This window comes from Bos grunniens, chromosome 5 (genome assembly GCF_055505025.1).
Source record: "Bos grunniens cultivar Pamir isolate PY7600 chromosome 5, Bosgru_T2T1.0, whole genome shotgun sequence".
Lineage (NCBI taxonomy): Eukaryota > Metazoa > Chordata > Mammalia > Artiodactyla > Bovidae > Bos > Bos grunniens.
Window position 1 is genome coordinate 26,533,653 of NC_141169.1, and position 20,222 is coordinate 26,553,874.

At 38.6% G+C, this 20,222-nt stretch overlaps 1 protein-coding gene across 7 annotated transcripts in view; it reads left to right on the plus strand.

Moving 5' to 3' along the window:
- Positions 1 to 20,222, plus strand: part of CBX5 (chromobox 5) — a 34,578-nt gene that overhangs the window by 2,477 nt on the left and 11,879 nt on the right. For 3 of the 7 annotated variants that reach the window (XM_086398973.1, XM_086398972.1, XM_086398970.1), the window contains 2 exons: positions 14,316 to 14,494; positions 18,636 to 18,822. In XM_086398973.1, the coding sequence (XP_086255099.1) occupies positions 14,358 to 14,494; positions 18,636 to 18,822 (324 nt within the window). In that variant the 5' untranslated portion in view covers positions 14,316 to 14,357. Of the gene's footprint in view, positions 1 to 12,379; positions 12,812 to 13,474; positions 13,602 to 14,315; positions 14,495 to 18,635; positions 18,823 to 20,222 lie in introns of those variants that run through there. The other 4 variants (XM_086398976.1, XM_086398974.1, XM_086398975.1 and 1 more) reach the window with 4 other exon arrangements.

A 20,222-nucleotide genomic window follows, 5' to 3' on the forward strand; every position in this document is an offset into this window, starting at 1 on the left:
TTAACGTTTTTACCATTTCTTTCCATTTAAACACTGATTGCATCTTGTGTTTGGCTTCCTAAAATAATGGCAAATAAGTTTTTGGAGAGGTAGACTTTGCTTCAGATGCTTCTTACATTCTCATCTGACTTAATCCTCTTTCCTTTAAAGTTTCACTATACAAACATACCCAAAGCATTCTGACATTTTCTCATTTATAGTACTCTATTTCATTTTTTTAAAAACACAGGTTGATTTCTGCTGAACTGATTTTTCAGCTGTTTAGAGACCCATACTTTGGGGGAAAAGAATTACTTACTTGAAGAACAGGTAAACCAAAACATGCCTCCCTAGGTTACTCTCTCAGTAGATTCCTTTCATCTCCAGCCCTGCCTACTTTGGTCTATAAACAAATTAATCAGTGATCCTTAATTTGATGTTTTTTAATGGTATGTTTTTATTTGAAAAATTTCAGGAATTGTACCTAGACTTTTTGGTTTACTGTGATGTGTGAATAAAAGTTGCTTGTTTTATTGTAAGTTCTCTTACACTGTCATAGTTAATGGGTCTGATAAACATTTCTCTCTGGTGGGGAAATTTTGGTGAGTAGTTTTTAATTGAAATCTGAGACTATCATATTGAAAATCCTAAGTTTAGACTTATTTCTTGCTTTTGGAGAACTTGGTTTGATTGTTAACTTGTACACTCTGTTAACAATACAAAGTGCTGAGTCTGTGTTACACAAATTTCAGACACTTGTGCTTAGAACTTAGAGGCATATCCTGTTGCATCCAAACATAAAATGATTGTTGCTGCTGCTGCTACTAAGTCGCTTCAGTCGTGTCCGACTCTGTGCGACCCCAGAGATGGCAGCTCACCAGGCTCCCCCGTCCCTGGGGTTCTCCAGGCAAGAACACTGGAGTGTGTTGCCATTTCCTTCTTCAATAAAATGATTGTTATCTAAAAGGAAAATGAAATCCAATAGGTAGAAAGCTTCTCTCAGGTAGGAGGTGAGCAGGATGATAACTGGGGAAGGACAAAGACAGAGCATACCTTTGAATTGACTGGATTTTTATATATCTAGGAAAGTTCTGGTGATTTTCAGAGCCCTTGACAGTATTTCTGGAAAAGAGAGAACGGTATCCAGGATACAGAGGTTTCTGAGGAAGACTAGTATTTTTTGCTTTTACCATTTATTTAACCACATGGCATAATTTTTATATCTTATTGAAATAGCTCATATCACATCTCCTGGTAAAGCATTTTTTTCTTGTCCTTTTATTTTGTCTGTTTTCATTTCCAGTCACCTAACATGAAATTGGGCCTAAATGCTCTGGATGTTGACTTTAAAAGCAATAAATTATAGTGCTAGATATCATTTATAACTGACTCAGTGTGGCTGATATTTACACATTGTTATTGATGACCTTAGACTCTGGGCAATTGTCTTTTTTCTCTGACATAAATTGATTTCCCTTCCCTCCTTGTAGAGGATGGCTTTAACTGATCATTGTACTAATGGGAAGGAGTCCAGGTCATCCTGAGAAGAGTTGGCTTGTGCAGAGTCCAGGACGCAGATTTGTTGGATTTCTGTAAGCCACTCGAAGCCACATATTCATTTCTGATGACAACTTTACACTTGTGTTGGCAGAACACCCACAGTGACAACTGTTGCCTATGTTTAGTCTGCCCGGGAGCTCTACCAGCTAGCATGTTTGGGGGAAAACCTACACTGTTCTTGTTAGCAGCTATGTAAATATTAGACCTTTCTGAATTTGTCTTCTCAGATCTGCCATCCTTTTAAGTAAATTGCATCCTCTGATTGCCTCAACTTACCTTTAAAATGAAAGATTAAAGGATTTAGGCATTCTTTGGGTCATTTAAAGCACAGTTCTTTTTGCATCAGTAATTAGTTTTATAAATGTTTGGTTTATTATTTTTAAAATTTTATTTCCCCTGTGTCTTAGTTTCTTGTGGCTGCAATTACCACAAACCTGGTGGCTTCAAACAACAAGAGTTTATTCTTTCACAATTCTGAAGGCCAGAAGTCTGCAATCAAGGTGTTGAGCCGGTTCTGGAGGCCCTAGGGGAGAATCCCTTCCTTGCCTTTCTAGCTTCTGGTGGTTGTCTGTTTTCCTTGCCTCCTCACTTCCTGCTCAGTCTTCACGTTGCTTTCTCTATATGTCTCTCTCAGAACTCCTGCCTCTCTTAAAAAGATATGTGTGATGGCATTTAAGGCCCACCTAATAATCTGGGATAAATTTCTCCTTTCACATCTTTAAAGCACATCTTTTGCCATATAAAGTAATAGTCACAACTTTGAGGGATTAGGTCATGTATATCTTTGCGGGGTGGAGGGAGGCATCATTCAGACTACTGTACCCTGGTTCTTTAATCCCTATCCAAATAAATATTACCTAATTCAAAAAAGAAAAGGTTATTTTTTAAAATGAGGAGCAAGTGGTGGGGAGAGTAGGCAAAGGCACAGGAAACTCAAAGTGAGCAATTTGCCTTCTTTGGTCCTTAGTTTCTTATGGAAGGAATTGGCTAGGTGATAACTTATAGTTCTCTAGCCCTAAAATTTTTTATGAAGTGACTCCTACATTGTCTTGGGAGTTTATTTTTGAAGTCAATTTTAAATGCAAATCAATAACTCGTTCTTATATTTTGGGCCAATATAGTCCAACTGGTTTTCCCTAGAACTTGAGGGACAGAAAACTGAGTTGTTGACTGGTTGTCAATTTCTCAGGGTATTAACACGTGATAACAAACCTGTACTTGGGTGTGATTTTCTAAAACGAGTGTAATAGACTAGCTGAACCACTTTTCAGTCATTCCAATGAGGCTGAGGACTGTGTAGTCTGGATTTCCTATCCAGTAAGAATAGTTCATCAAACTTAAACACTTAAAGTCAATTTTACCTCAATTAAGATAAGTTTTTTTTTTTAAAGAGAGGGGAGTAAGCAGAATTTTAAGGGGGAGAAAGAACTGACAGATTTTTCTACCTGAAACTAGGTCATGGACCTAGATTTAAAATTTTTCACTTGCAGTCTTTTTTTCTTTTGGCTGTGCGGCATGCAGGATCTTAGTCCCTGCAGTGGAAGCTCTTGACCATTGGACCTTCAGGGAAGTTCTGATGTGCAGTCTTACTCTTCAGACTTACGGAGTGCCTGTGGCATCATGTTTCACTGCTAGGAAGCACACCAGAAATCATGGGATTGAGATGGTGTCATTGAAAGGACTGCTTCAAGATCAAGTTTTATAACACACTCATTATTTATTTCTTCCAGGGAGTGGAGGAACCAAATTGAATTCAAGTGTTTCTCTGATTGTAATCTACAATTCTTAGAATAAAACAAGTTCATATCTGAGCCAACGGGCATAATTATGTCGGAATAAAATGCCCTGTACAAAGAGGTCAACCCAACAGGCTAGGAAATCTATCTTTGGTTTCTGAGGCAAATCCTTGAACTCCATGTGCCTTGTTTCGCATCCCTAAATCAGTAAGACTCAACTCACCTCACAGGGAGTTGTGGAGGGTAATATACTGCTAATTTGTTCAGTATTTCACAACAATAAATTATATCTAGTAATCTGATAAACATAGGCAAGCCTCATTTATGCATGTAGTTGGAGACAAGGATAGATAAAACTTACAGATAGTTCAGAAAATTCATTAAAGTTATTTTTAACTACTACTGTTATCAAACATTTTATCTTTTGTTTCCTGTGTACTTTGCAAAGTTTTCTTATTCTTTTTCCATAACAGACATGAGGTAAGTAGGGCAAAGAGTTAACACTAATGTAGATGATGAAGGGATCAATTCATCAAGAGGAAACAATAATTCTAAAATTTACACAACTAATAATCATCAAAATACAAGAAAGAAAACAATAGAACCTTAACACCTTTTAGTTTAAAAAAACAAAACGGAAATAATGTGTGCTCTGGGGTCAGTCGTGTCCGACTCTGCAGCCCCATGGACTTAGCCTGCTAGGCTTCTCTGCCCATGGCATTTTCCAGGCAAGAATACTGGAATGGGTTGCCATTCTTACTCCAGGGGATCTTCCCAACCCAGGGATCAAACAGAGTCTCCTGCATTGGCAGGCAGATTCTTTACCACTGTGCCGCCTGAGAAGCCCATTAATAGAACAGGTAGACAGCAAAGCAGTAAAGACTTGAATAGCACTGTCAGTGAGCCTGATACCATAGACATTCATAGGATATTCCACCCAACAGTAGCAGAATATACATTATTTTCAAGTGCATAGCAGTATTTAACAAGTCAGACCATCTATCATAAATCTCAAAAGGATTTGATTATACAAAGTATGTTTTCTGGCTGTAATGGAATTAGAAATCAGTAACTGTAAGACACCTGGAAAATACCCCAAATAATTGAAACTAAACAATATACTTCTGAGTAACCCATGGATCAAAGACAAGATCACACACAAAATTGGAAAATATTTTGAACTGAATAAAAATGATGACATAACGTGTGGGATATAGCCAAGGCAATGCTTAGAGGTAAATTTATAGTATTAAATGCTTTAATTAAAAAGACAACGTTTGAGATTGACATGGACACACTGCTATGTTTAAAATGGATAAACAAGGTCCTACCATATAGCACAGGGAGTGCTGGTAGATGTTACATGGTGGCCTGGGTGGGAGGGGGTTTGAGGGGAGAATGGACATGTGTAGATGAAGGGCTGAGTCCCTTAGCTGTTTACCTGAAACTATCACAACATTGTTAATCTGCTATACCCCAATACAAATATAAGGTTTTTTTTAAAAAGGTGGAAAGATCTAGAGTCTTTCTATCTTAACTCAGAAAAAGGGATAAGAATGATTATGTTTAAGGGTACAGAGTTGGAGTAAGTAGTAAATAAACTCTAAATACCTAATGCAGGACTTCCTGGTGACACAGTGGATAAGAATCCACCACTAATGCAGGGGGCGTGAATTCAATCTCTGGTCTGTGAAGGTTCCACGTGATGCACTGCAGCCACTGAGCCCATGCTCTAGAGCCCGCAAGCTGCAACTACTGGAGCAAGTGTACCTGAAGCCCGTGCTCTGCAAAAAGAAGCTCGTGCACTGCAGCGAAGAGCAGCCCCTGTTTGCCACAACTCGAGAAAGCCCTCACACAGCAGTGAAGACCCAGTGCAGCCAAAAATAAAATTATTTTTAAAAATAATAAATCAAAAAATACCTAATGCATGGTATCATGAATATGGATAATATTGTACTGTAATTATATAATGTGATAAATATGACTACACTGTCTACTATATTACAATATATAAATGTATCAGATATACATGCTGTATACCTTAAAATATTATATGACAAATTCAATTTTTAAAAATCAAGCCCAAAGTAAGCAGAAGAAATAGTGAAAGTAACAGTAAGCAGAAGAAAGGAAATAGTGAAAGTAAAAGCAGTGAATAGTTGATGAAATATAAAACAAAACCAGTAGAGAATAAAATCAGTGAAAAAGTTTTTTTGGGAGAAGATAATGTAGTGAGCAAGTTTGATCAGTGAAAAAAAGACAGTAACATCAGGAATAAGGGATATCACTACTAATCCTATAGACACTGTAAGAGTTATAAGGGAGAATTATGAACAATTATGCCAGTGCATTTAATGTCTAGGATAAAATGAATGGCTTCCTTGAAAGACTACCAAAGCTCACTTCAGAAGAAATTAAGAACCTCACTATTCCTATGTGTATTAAGGAAATGGAATTTGTAGTTAAAAGCCTTCCCACAGAGAAAAACTGTTGGTCCAAATGGCTTCACAGGTGAATTTCCCCAACTTCTATAGAAGAAATAACATCAATTCTACGCAAACTCTTCCAGAAGATAGAAGTGTATTTTTAACTTCATCTACTATCAGACATTTAACTTCTCTGCTTTATATATTTAAAAGTGTTTTCTAATTTTTTTATTCCCCCACAGCAGACCTGTGAGATAAGCAGGGCAAAGTGCTAACACCTTAGGTTAAGTGACCTGTGTAGTTCAACTTTTCAGTGATCTAGTTGGGATAGGACTCCTATCTTATTCCTAGTTCTGATACTGCTGCTGTTAACTAGTTGCCCTTTTAGTAGCTTTTTTTTACAGCAGCCTTTGGGATGGTGCTAGCCACTGATGAGTGAACCAGGGAGAGACTTGGTGATACTTCAGCTTAGTTCTTAAGTTGAAGACGGGCTTAAACTCAGTGCTCATGCAATATTTGACACTTACTTGGCTCTCAATAAATATATAACCAACCAGAGAATTTTAGAGCAAGGGTCAGTATTACTATATCATCCTTTTGGCATAGGCTCTGAGTTGGGATGATGGTTGGAAGCTGGACAAAAAGAAACATCTTATTTGGCTTAAGCAATGTGTCAGAATGCTCAGTGGAAGAGCTGGGTGGTCTGAGATTGGCCATCCCTTAAGCCATTTATCTGATGGTGGCCTTTCTTTGCATTTAACTGTCAATATATCTAAAGTGTAGAGCACACTTTTATGATATTGTAGCATAGTAACTCACACTTATATGTCAATAGAGACACTTGCAAAGATGTACAAGGTTCAATAATTTCTGGTGTGGGTTTGTTTCTCCTGTCATCACCCATTATGTGTTTTTTTACAGCTTTTAAATTGCCACAGAGAGAAATTGGTCAGCATCTTAATAGATGGCCAAGGAGCTGCCAAGGATACCGTTGTATGGGATGGGAAAAAGTTCAATACTGGGTTGATTTTATTTATCTAAATTGTAGGCTGTGACTTCAATATAATTCATGTTGCTAATACACCAAGGTAATGGCAGAGCACAAAACTATGCCATATGTTGAAGGAATGCTCTCTTACTCCTGGAAGTTTTACAGTCTGAGATACCTTTCTTATTCCAATTATATAAAAACTTATTGTCAGGATGTGTTAATCAGATTTTAACATACTGATTTAAAGTCTAGTACCATCTCAATAGTTACATTAGAGATTTTAGTTTATGGTTATGCAAATTAATTTTTATGACTCTTGAATGTCTTTGCTAAACTAAGACTGTGGTAGAATGTAAATTGTTAGGCATAGTAGAAGCTCTTCCTTCTAATAGAGGATATGTTGAAATGACTTGAAGAAACCATTGTAACTTAAGCTGCTGATAACCAAAATCTGTACAAGCTAGATAAGTTTGAATCTTAAAGTTTACGACTATTTGAGAAATGCTTTATGACTGTAATTTTAATTGGGGATGTGCACTTCAGTTTTCTTTTAACTCCTCCATATTTTGTGAACATGATTTGCCAAAGTGGTATGTAAAAATCTGAGATTCGCAGTCATCTACTCAAATGGTACTCTTATCCATTTTTCTTAAAATTTATGGAGAAATTGCCAGGTTCCTCATGAAAGGTGACAAGCTCTACTAGTTCATGCTTCATCATATTTAATTAGTAGAGAGGAGTGGGTGTGAGTTAACACTTGCCAGAGACTGTGGTGCTTTGAGAAATTCAGTACATTCCAAGGATAGAGGTGTTCAGAGGCACCATCTGGAAGACATTTCCCCTTAGTGGTACCAAATTCTACTTTCTCTTGAATCGAAAAACAATTGAATAGCTAACCTCTTGCCCATGATGGCTTTAGGTGTGCCCTAACTAAATTTAGAGAAAGCAGACACTTGGGAGACGAAGCACAGTAGATTGGAATGTAGGAAAAAAACAAATCCCATGTAAGATTATTTTGTAGGATTGTGATCTGGTAATGAGATATCAAGAATTTGTGTGTTACTGCTAAATATACCAATGAACCAAACATAAAACAGTTGTTCTGAGAACTGCTGTAGTACACATTCATTTATATTTTTTAATGGGGTCAGAGCTTGGAGGACAATACAGTGAAATTTATAGGGTAGCCTTTATCTCCATTTATAATGTATATGTTTTAATCTAAAAGAAGAAAAGACTCTACTCCCTTGCTTGCTGGCACAGGAGGGTTAGATAATCAGCAAATAGGATACTTTGCCCCAGAATAATTCTGTGACTGGTGGATGCAGTGCCTTGGCCTGATTTTTTAAAGGATGGAGAACTGGAGCTCTGCTAGCCAAGGGAGGAGCATTTCCTCTTTCCACACTCCTCTCTATTAATAAAGTTTGTGTTGCCTATATGTGGCTTGTTAATGATAGGGGTGTTAACGACCACAGTTAATCTTCCTCCTCAACTCTTTCCTAATCCAGTCTCTTAAATAGACATTTAAAAAGCTTTTAACTCCTCTTGAATTGGGTGCTCATGGGCTTTTGGTGGATGTGGAGTGATAGTTATCAGCCCATTTAACAAAACCTGAGACAGCCAGGACAGCTGTAATGTGCATCTCTATGCTGTGTTTTTGTTAAGATGCCACATGGCTAATACTTTGGAAATCATAAATCTAGTGGAAGAAAACATCTTTATAGAGGGTATTTTAGTTTTATGCTGTATGTGTGGCAAACCTAAAACCATTGGTACTTCTAGATCTATGAAGAGCAAAGAATACAGACCAGATTAAAACGGTTCTGTAAATTTGGTTTCTTTTCATCTTTTTATTTGCTACAGTGGGCTATAAAGAGGACGCCTTGAAGACAACGCTGTAGCTGACAGTTTAATCTTCACATAAGCCAACAGCTTTCCCCAAGGGCCTTAGGGGAGACTTGGGAGTTTCTCAAGCCTGGACCAACGGAAGTCTCCTGTCAGTGGCATATTTAATTAATACATGTGAGAGGGACCTTTGCATATGCCCTTGCCCTTTTCTGCTCTTTAGAATGACTTTTTTTATAGAAGATTTGCGTTCTTAGTGTGCTTATAAAATTTATATTAAAATTCTATAAAAGAGCTCATTGATTAATGCATTTTGACACTTGGTTTGACTACCCACAATAGTTCAGCGGGTAGTTCAGTGAGGCAACTTAGCAGTTGCTTTTGTTACTTTTTAAACAATACAAAGAAAGCTTAGAGAAAGACTTAGGATTATTATATATAGGCATGTGTGTGTATTTTGGCTGCCCTGGGTCTTCACTGCTACGCACAGGCTTTCTCTGGTTGTGGTCAGTGGGGGCTTCTCTTCATCGTGGTGCGTGGCCTTCTCATTGCGGTGGTTTCTCTTGTGGAGGAGCACAGACTCCAGGTGTACAGGCTCAGTAGTTGTTACTTGTGGCTTCTGGGCTTCAAAGTGTGGGTTCAGTAGCTGTGAGTGCCTGGGCGTAGTTGCCCTGCGCATGTGGAATCGTCCTGGACCAGTGATCGAACCTGTGTCCCCTACATTAGCAGGTGGATGGATTCTTAACCACTGCACCACCAGGGAAGTCCTAGTGTATATATATATATATATATATATATACACACACACACACGCACACTGTGTATACATAAGTATATACAGTGTGTGTGTGTGTGTGTGTGTGTGTGCTTTTGCTTGTAAGTCGTCATGAAAATGCAAAAGCCACCAGGACAACTGACATTGATAAGCAGTGAATGGAGGGATTGGGCAGAGTACAGAAACCAACGGTCTCATGTGAGTGGTTCTCTGCTTCCAGTATTGATCTCTTAATGCAAACAGTTAATCATGACATCTGTTGTTCTTCTGGGTTGCCCCAGCTTTCTGTGATGCCCTCTCTAATTTCTGGGGACTGGCAGTTTTTACCTTTTTTTTTAATCTTTTACCCTTACAATGTGTGGGATTTTTGGGTCCCTCTCTGCTTCACCTCCTCAACTCTTCCCATTTTCTCTTTTTTTTTTTTTCTGGAAGATTTCATCTGTTAAAGAAGTTCCCTGTCATCGACTTGGAATGTACGTTCTGACTGCCTGACCGCAAAGGTCTTTGATGTTTGTCCAAGGCTGAATTCTCACCAGATTCCCTGGCTTAGGTGTTTTCCCCCAGCACACAGGGGCTTGCCTGTAAGATGAATTTGCCTTGTATCATTGATATGAAGGGTTGGTGGGGCCTGCTCTTTCTCGTGATCGGATGGGCACTTAAATTGCTGGACTCTGTCTGTAGTTGTTGATGCCTTTACCAGAGAGTTCCTGTGTGTGTTCAAGAAAAGGCTGAGATATGTTATGTCTGAAAGACGGGACTTGAGAAGCTCACCGCTTCCCATGGAGATTTCCATACGGATAATAAGGTTGTGCTCAAGAGGCTCGGCCTCTCTTCCTCCGGCATGGTATCGGGATTCTACCTTAATCTCTCCATCATCCTGCCAGCCATGTCTCATTTCTCACACTGGAGCACTCCCTGCTCCCAAGCTCAGCGTGAACCACCAGTCTAGATGCTTTATCTGGTCCAGGCTCTAGCCCTTAAATTGTCCGTCTGGCTTTGTGTTTCATTTGACCCTAATACACTGGGTCGCACTGTCTAAAAGAGAATTATGTCCCCTCCGATGTCTGAGTGCATTTCTCATTTCTTACTGCTGCTCCTGAGCAGATCTGTAACTTCAAGGTTAAGATAAGACACATTCCATCAGAACTATGTCGTCATCCTTGCCAGCTTCTGATCTGTGACTGTCCAGGAGATTTACAAGACAGTTGCATGCCATTCTTTACAGAATATTATGGTTGGACTCTGACTCCTGGCATCAGGCCCAATTTGATTTGTCAGCTGTTGCAAAACCCATTTCCCAAAGAGAAAGGGATCTTAGCCATGTGCATTTTAGCCAGTTCTTAAGAGTGGGAAAGAGGGAATTGATTTGGTTCTTTATTTCTTGATGTTTTAAGGAGAAAGATGGGACACCAGAATGTTTTTGTCCGTTTCCTCATTGGATTCCCTTGTTTTCCCTGAAAGGTTTCACTAAAATCTTACTATTGCTGTCATTCTTTCCTGTCCCTTATCCCTTCACAGAACTGCTATTTTTTCATTCTGCCGTCTCCAATGTTTTCCTGAGTTTTAAGGACTAAGAATTTTGCCCTTGAGAGAAAAGGTTACCTGCCTTTTCTCTGAAAGTTTATTGGTTTACCAGCAGCAGGTTAACAAAGACAAGGTTCCTCCTTTCTTGCTCTCTAACATGTTGAACTGCAGGAGTTACTCCATGTAATATGGCTTAATGGCTTAGGAATTTGGAAGGTCACGTATTTCCTGCTGCTGTTGTATTAGGCCCTGTAATATTTTATAAACGCTTCTCTTGGGGGACTTAACAGCCTTTGGTTTCAACATAAACTCACCCTTTCCCTTGGAGGTAGGCAGTGGGGATTTATTTGGCCCCCTTTAGTGATTCTGGGGTTAGACCTAAAATTTATTTACTCAGGATCACACATGGCAAGTTAATCACAGAATCACAACTCTGATCTAATTCCTTTGGCATTGTTTTCATATCCCTTAACTATGAAAAGTTTTAAAAACTTACAAAGAGTTGAGAAAGGCAGATTTTACTCAGATTTCCTGATGAGTCTATTCAAAGTTGAAGAAATTCTTATAGTTGAAAACTGCCCATTGTGCTCTCATACCCTACAGTTTCTTATTTGATAGGCAGAATAATCACCATTCTTTTTTTTTTTTCCCCCTCAGTTGGGTTCTTTGCTTTTGATTGTCCCTTATTCATACTCTCTTGTGGCAGCAGCCTTTGTCTCTAAAAGACTCATATCTGTAAAGAGAGCAGAGTTGTGGAGCTCTCTAAAATGTTCTTTAAGGCCAGCAGAAAGGAATATTCACAGGACTGCAAGTCTCTTAAGTCTCTTTTCTTTATCTCAGTCCTCCTTTTCTCAAGTATTAGGAATTTTTAATACACGGGGTTTTTATTATTATATTGTATAATTAATGTTCCAAGTGGGTAATTATTTAAAAATGTGTTTTATAATATTACAAAAACAACTAATGAGAAGTGGTTTTCAATTAACAGTAATGGTTGTGACTGGACTGTTCCTTTCCCTTCTGTTTTTTAAAACTACTGGAGAATTAAATTGTTTTCTGTCTATAATTTCAGTTGAAATTCGGTAGTGCTTCAAGTCTCTAGATTCTGTTTCTGAATCTAGCAATCCCCCAAGAAGGAAAGTTGTATAGTATCTTTGAAATACTTCTCCCTTTCCTGTTACTCCCTGCACCTCCCCCGCCTCCCAGTTTTAATTAACTGTTCAGTGACAGATGGTAGAAAAGGCCTCGCCTAAAGTGTTCCTGGCGGGCTGGATTAGGGGGTCGTAGTTTGTCCTGATCTTGTTGTAGAAGGATCTAGCCTTTCCCCGCCCCCACTTCCAGTTGAGCGATAATCCTGTTAGATCTTAAAATGCTATTGATTAAATTCCCAGTGCTCTTAGAGAAATAAGCACAAGTTCTGGATTTAAAAACCCAAGAGCCAATTCCCTGGAGCTCTGAATGCCTTAGACTTGAGGCCAAGGGAGGTACCTTCCAACTTCTCCACCCTGCCTTCACTGAAAAGGAAAGTTAAGCCTTTTAACTTTTCCGTTTGCTTCTCTCCCCCCTTAGTCTAGTAAGGCTGCCAGTTGCCATGGCAACGGACTGGGACAGCTGCGCAGTGGCGCCTAGGCAGCTGGGTGGGGGCGGGGGAGCTGCCAGCCCGCCAAGCCCCAGACCTGGGAGGGGAGGCCCCTCCTGTTAGCCCAGAGGGAAAGAAAGAACTGGGGCGATCCGGTAGGTAAAGGAGGGAACCCCCATTCATCTTCTACCTTTGGGGCTCCTCTTCTGCATGAAGGTATAAAGGGAGATTGTCCTCTTTCCTCCCTGAAACTGAAGAACACATATGTAAATCCTTGTTTTTCCTCGTGAGGCAGGGGAGGCCATAGTCACAATGCTTAACTGCATGCATGTAACCCGGGGCTGGTTTTAACCCTGGCGCTCTGACCTAAACTGCTCAGCTCCCGGAAATTCCAAGGTGAGTGGGGGTGGGGTGGGGTATTCTCCCTGGAATATGACATTTCCTGTCTCTGGTGAGGTTGGAGGCTGCTTTTATTTTAAATAAATCAGATTTTTTTTCCTTGAAGCTAAAGGACTTTCGTCTGAATTCGTGGAAAAATTATTTTGAAACTCCTTACCTTACATTCCCCCCACTCCCATTCCCTCATCCAAACGAAGTATTTTGATAAAAAGAGTTTTTTGGGTGGGCACACCTATTGCTAGTAAGTTCTGGAGGTATGATTTACAACTATATATCCTTGGAATTCCCTAAATTTTGCTAGTTTGCAGTAAATTGATTAATGCAACTTTTTATGGTACTCAAAGACAAAATTCTGAGATTAGTAGTGACCTTTCCTATTCCTGGGGTGGTCATCTGATCAGAAAGAAAATGTTTTTAGAATGCTGAAAAAAAAGCTTTAAGGTTTACAGCAAAATAAAATGGAGTTCACCTAAGAAAACAATCCCTGCTACTCTATAATCAAGACTCTAGGCACCATTTAACAAGGTTAAGGAAGAATTCTTAAAAATGATTGTGGTGACAAGGAGAGAATTTTAAAACACTAGAGTCTCTGCTGTATACCCCCTGGTTGTGCATATTTCTGAGCTTAACTCAATTTCCATTTGTGTTGCCTTGCTTCAGCTTTCCTTGGGCCTATGAATGGTTCTTCTGTGTTTGGAGGCTTCATGTTGCTGTGAGTCTGGGACCAGACCTCTGTTTTCCTCCTCCTCTTCCTTTGGCCCAAAGTCAGCTCCAGTTAAGAGGAGAGGTACCTCCTTAATATTTGGATTAGTTGAGCCTTAAGAATTACTGAACAGCCCAATGACTAGTTTTGATTTTTAGGACAAAAAAATATTTTTCTCCTCCCTGCCTCCCTCCTATCCCCAAATGAAAGATGAGGCTTAATATATTTGAGGTGTCAGCCTTGCTTTTGTGAGCTGATGGATGCTCCGAAGGGACAAGCTCAATTTGTTGAAGGGAAATGTACCGAGTCACTGAAAATGTGGTGAAACATGCCAGAGCAGGCCTTTTTTGTCCTGCTAAGAGACTGCTCAGAATGCTCAGAGCAGGGGAAAGTTAGATTTTGGTGGCTTTTCTTTTTTTTTTTCTCTCATTTTTATAGAAAATCTTAAATAGAAGGTTTTCCATATTTCTCTTCCAGTTTATGACTTGTAGACAGTTGTAGAGGTACCAGGAGTAAAATACCACACACTACTTGTTTTATGGAATCTGAAATTAGAGTTAGATAATTGTGGCCATCTAGTAATTTTGATCTTGTGAGCCAAAGAGAAAGTTGTAATTAAGAAAGTGGGGATCTGCCCATTTTTGGTTACATTCTTAGGACTCATCTGTAGAATGTTTCAAAACCCAAGAGAAAGGTACAGGGCAGCTTTGTGTACACCCACTGCATCCCATCAAGAAGAGACTGAACATTTTAACTGCCCACATGGATTCTGACCATTTTTGTCCTTTCCATTTGCAGGAACCCGGTGGCCTTAGTCCTTCAGGTGAATCAGCGTGAGACATGGGAAAGAAAACCAAGCGGACAGCTGACAGTTCTTCTTCAGAAGATGAGGAGGAGTATGTTGTGGAGAAGGTGCTAGACAGGCGTGTGGTTAAGGGGCAAGTGGAATATCTACTGAAGTGGAAAGGCTTTTCCGAGTAAGTACTTTCTCTCATGCTTTGGGACTCAGGCAGGTAGACAGCTTTGGTTCATTTCCCTGTGAGCCATCACCATCTTTGTCTTGTTCTTTCCTCGCCTGTACTCCTTTCTAAGAGTTGCAAGACACTGCAGTAAACTAAGCAAAGTCTCCGCTTCTTGGAGCTGATGTTCTAATGAGACTGCTTTTGAGAGGCAGTGTAATGAACTGGTTAGAAGCGTAGATTAGGGGCCAGATTGCCTGGGTCCAGATTCTTGCTCCCACCACTTACAGTATGAGCTGGGTGACCTTGGTGACGTTCCTTAATCTTCTTTCCTCCTCAATAAAATAGGGATAAGAAATAGTATATATCGTAGAGATGTTGGGGAAATGTATAGAGTCAGACACATAAGGTCAGTTTAAGTGTAAGCTGTTATTCTTTTGGATGTAACCAAACTAAAATACATACATTTAAGTAGAAGTTGTAGTTGATCCCATAGCTCTCCATAATGACCCTTGGCCCTCACAAGTGTCCTAAGATGAAACACTCATCTTCATTATTTTTTTTAACACTCATCCTAATAAGAGACTTAAATCTGAGACCCAATATTTATTTTTAAAAATTTAAATTATATATATATAAAACTGACGCAAAAGAAATTGAACACTCAAATACATTCCACCTCTTTTCTACAATAACACTTTTTAATATAATCTTTATTCCTCAATCTGTCTTTTTTACTATTATTTATTTTAAAGACCTTAAAACCCCTCTTTCACGTCAGTGAGCTTTAAGAATGATACTGAAGTGTTGAGTATTCAGAGTTAGGCAGTAACTGACTTTAAGTGCTGAAGTAAATATACACATACTGAAGCATAGAAGAGGTAGCTTGAAAAGTGAATTACATGAAGCTGTGTAATCATTAGGCATTTTGCCTTAATTTCTCATTAATTCTCTTCCCAGGATGCCTGATAACAAAGAATGGATTTCTCTGAACAGCAGTGAGCTGATAGGAACTGGTTTAGGCTCCTAGGAGTGTTCAATAGAAATGGAATGCAAGCCAGATGTAATTTTAAATTTTATGGTGGCTACATTAAGGAAAAGTGGAATTAATTTTAATAATATATTTTATTAGACACTCCCATCAAAATGCTATTTCCAAATTAATACAAAAATTATTAATGAAATTTTGTATTTTCATGCTAAGAATTTAAAATCTGTTATATATTTTTCATTTTACAGCACATCTCAGTTCATATTAGCCACATTTCAAATGTTCATTTACCATATGTGGCTAGTAGTTACCATATTGAACATCACAACTTTAAAGTGTGAGACTTTAATAAAAAATTGAATGCTTTGTCAGTACCTTGGGACAAAGGTGTGATCAGGAGCCTTTGGAATATAGTCAAGGTTATTATGGGAATCAAGTTTCTCATCTGGAGCGTTGTTGGGGTTTTAGGCGGGACGGCTCATGCACTGCAGGATGCTTAGCATTTGTAGCACAGACAGAACTAAATGTGGGTCGCACGGCAGTCAGAATATGCCCTCCATATTTCTAAAGAAGTGTGGTATCGTGGCATCCTCTAGAGTTGAGCATACAGATTTGAGAGGCCTAGAGCATCATGAGCTAGGAATTAAAATACACCTTCATGAAGGGGGCTTCCCTGGTAGTCCATGGGTTGAGAATCTGCCTTGCGATGGAGGGGACACTGGTGTGATCCCTGGTCCAGGAAGATCCCACATGCTTCAGAGCAGCTAAGCCCTGTGTACCACAACTGAGCCAGCGCTCTAGAGCCTGTGCTCTGCAACAGGAGGAGCCAACGCAATGAGAAGCCTGTATACCGCAATGAAGAGTAGCCCCTGCTTGCTGCAAGTAGAGAAAGCTTGAGTGTAACAGTGAAGATCACCACAGCCAAAAAATAAATGTTTAAAAAACAAAAATACACCTGAAGACTTTAAGGGTGTTTATTTGGCCCATTGAATCATCACTGGAAATTGTTGGATGTTTTGAAGAATTTGAAGACTGTGTAGTTGAACTATTGGTACCGTACATAGATAAAAGAGGTAAAGAAAAGATTTAGGGTAGATGGATTAACATTTGTCCTGAGTTTTTCAAAAGTATCTAGAGTTTCATTAAAGACTGAGACAGATTGTGCCCCTTCAACATTGTCCACAACTAAGTACCTGCTGTTTGCTAGGCAGTGGTTATATCCTACCTCATGTGTTCTCTATAATTCTCGTAACAGCCTTTAGAGGTATTTTCAGTTTACAGACGAGGAAATTAATTGTTTACCAGAGATAACATACCTGATACATGCTAAAACAAGGATCCAGCATCACATTTCTTCGGTGCTAAAATCCAGATTCTTTGTAAGTTATACCATGTTGTCTTTTGGGAAAACTGATTGTTGTAGAAACAATACTAACCTGGTGGGGAAGGGATAATCCCGTTAGAAGATTGGCTTTCCTTGGAGGCAACAGAGATTCTTCTCCTACCTCCGCATCTTCGCTTGCGTACTGTACTACAGTGTTGGCATGCCTCTTGGTTTTGGTGCCTTAACTCTCCTGGGATAGTAAACTATATATATCTGTGAATTTGGGAGAAGTTATTGTACGAGGATTTTTTTTTTTTTTTTTGGCTGAAAGAAGAGCTGTGAGGGAGAGGCTTTCCAGTTTTAGCTCAAATGATTTAGAAATAAACTTTGTTTCATTCTTAAGCTCTTTTTGCAGAAAGCTGAAGTCTAGAGTAAATATCTCAGATTTTTCCATCATTATTAAGTTACAGCATGTGTTCAAACCATTCTTATTTAAAGATACTACATTGTTTTTGTTTTTAATAAAGTATCTAAAATAAATTGTGCATAAATGTAAAAAATATTTCCTAAGTCAGTGAAGGGATTATAGAAACTGTGTCTGTGATATATGTACAGATATATCTTGATGTAGCTAGTTCTTAATGAAAGAACCTCTGCCACTGGCTAGGAGTGAAGAGGATGCCTGGTCTAGTTTTTCCCAAAGAAGATAAATTTCTTGCTTTCATTACATAACCTGCTATTGGTATTGGTGTTTTGCACTTCTAAAATCCATGCTGGGAATACAGAGAACAAGTTTGTGAATGCAAACTTATTTTCCTCATAGAAGGACTCCCCTTGATCCAAGTTTAATTAGACACAGTTATTTAACTTGAATTATTTTTGCTTATTAATATAGAGATGCGTTTTGATTACCTAGTGACAGTAGACTTGAATCCAGAGCAATGAATGAATGCACTCCAAATCCCAGTTTTGAGTCTTTTCCTTTTTATGGTTTGCTTATATTCTGATGATTTAACCCCTTACTGCCTTTTTTTTTCTAATTAACTACTTAAGCCTTCCAACAATTTGTTGGCATTTCTTGGAAATATAAGTAACATAATTAAGACATAATTAATTGTCCTCTCTTCAGGATTTACATAGATGATGTATGAAATCACATTTGCCACTTAGAAAGCAGAACTTATATTTGAGTGTTTAACAGGTTTATTGATATACAGTTTACATACCATAAAATTCATTTATTGAAAGTAAACAATTCAGTGATTTCTGGTAAATTTTTAGAGTTGTGCAACCATCAGCATAGTCCAGTTTTAGAACATTTCCGTAACCTCCCCAAATTCCCTTGAACATTTTTGTATTTAATTGCAAGCTCCAGCCACAAGGAACTACTGATCAGCTTTCTGTTTTTAAATGTCTTTCCTAGACATTTCATATAAATGGAATCAGACAGTGTATGGTGTTTTGCATCTGTTTAGTTTTAACTTAGCACAGTCTTGACGTTCTTCCATGTTGTAGCATATATTAGTATTATGTTCCTTTTTTGTTGCTGAATAGTATTTCATTGTATGGATATACCATGTTATGTTTATCTGTTCGCCTGTTGGTAGGTATTTGAATTGTTTTCTGTCTTTGACTACTAAAATGCTGCTATAATTGTGTGCAAGTTTTTGTGTGTGTGTGTGTCGATATATTAGATAGATTTCTAGAATCAAATTTATTATCTCCTTTAAGCATAGGGATTCTATTCCCTTTTTGCCTACTTGTCTTCTGTGAAGTAAAGTATTGGATTCCCTCCTACCCCAAAACTTCTTCATTTCTTTCCTTTTTTCTCCATTCTTGCCCAGGGAGCACAATACTTGGGAACCTGAGAAAAACTTGGATTGCCCTGAACTAATTTCTGAGTTTATGAAAAAGTATAAGAAGATGAAGGAGGGTGAAAATAACAAACCCAGGGAGAAATCAGAAAGTAACAAGAGGAAATCCAATTTCTCAAACAGTGCTGATGATATCAAATCCAAAAAAAAGAGAGAGGTAAGCTTTATTTCTCCTCTCCTCCCCCCCCCATCCCCCACTCTTCTTCTTCCTGTGCTTCCTCCTCGCTCCACCCAAAAAAAGGGGGCACTGTTTTGGTTGGTTTTATTCTGAGGATGGCCTGTAAGGTAGATTGTTGAACACGAGAGTTCCCCGGGGAGGGTTGTTGATCCACTACAGCGCCCCCTCCTGGCTGAGTAAGAAATGTAATATGTGTCCACTGAATTGTGCTAAGGTGGCAAAATTAAATCCCTGTAAAACATTCAGCCACTCTGTGCCTTTTTTGTGAATAGGTGGCTGAGTTGTCTTACAGAGAGTCTTTAGTGAATTTTTTAGGGATAGAAAGAAGCTTTAAAATATCTACCACTTCATTTTTTTCTTTTATTCCAAAGATAGCACTTAACTTTAACCCTTTATAGTCTTTCTTTTTTAACTAAGGTGAAATCACATAACATACAACTAACCATTTTATTTTATTTTTAAATTATTTATTTATGGCCACACCAACACATGTGGGATCTTAATTCCCTGACCAGAATCAAACCCACGCCCCCTGCATTGGGAGTGCATAGTCTTAACCACTGGACCGTCAGGAAAGTCCCCAATTAACCATTTTAAAGTGAACAGTTTAGTGGCATGTATAGTCTCTCTTGATCCTATTGTATTTTTACATGTTTCAAATTAATTTTCATCTTCCTTTGGAATCTTTTTATTCAGTTTTGAAAATGTGTTTATGAAATTTTGGTTTGATTCAGTTTTTTTAATCCTGATATTTAGCTGTTAAGTAGCCATAACCACTGTTCCTGTCTTTTTTTTCTCATCTATATCTTTTCCATCTGTGCTTCCATTCCTTTCATTAATTTCAAGGTTGTGAAGTCTTTTGTGGTGAAGGATATATCATACCCTTAAAGTTTAATACAATAGAAGTGTAAGTCTGCTTCTGAATCTTCTAGCATCCCTGCCATAAGCATCCATATTTATCTTCATTCTCCTTGGATACCCGTCTTGGTAGAGCATTAGTTCCCAGCCCTGGCTGCATATTAGACTCATGGCAGGGGGGCAGCCGGGTGTTTCAAAAGCCTCCGGTGCCCAAGATGCACTCTAGACCAATAAAATTCAAATTTCTGTGGGTTGGACCTGTGCATTAGTATTTTCTAGAGACTTACACAGGTGATTCCTGGTCTCTAGAGGAGAGAAAATGGGAGAACAACTTTCCAAAAAGAATTGAAATAAGAATGAAAGATTGGAGGCTGTCAGTGAAAGTGGACGCTAGTATTTTGTTTGTTTCCCTGATTAATTTTATTTTTTGCAATCTTATTTTTTAAAACTGCCCTGTTCTGGTGAGATGTGTATATCATTATGATATAGCATACTAGTAAATAATTTGAAAATGCCTTCCC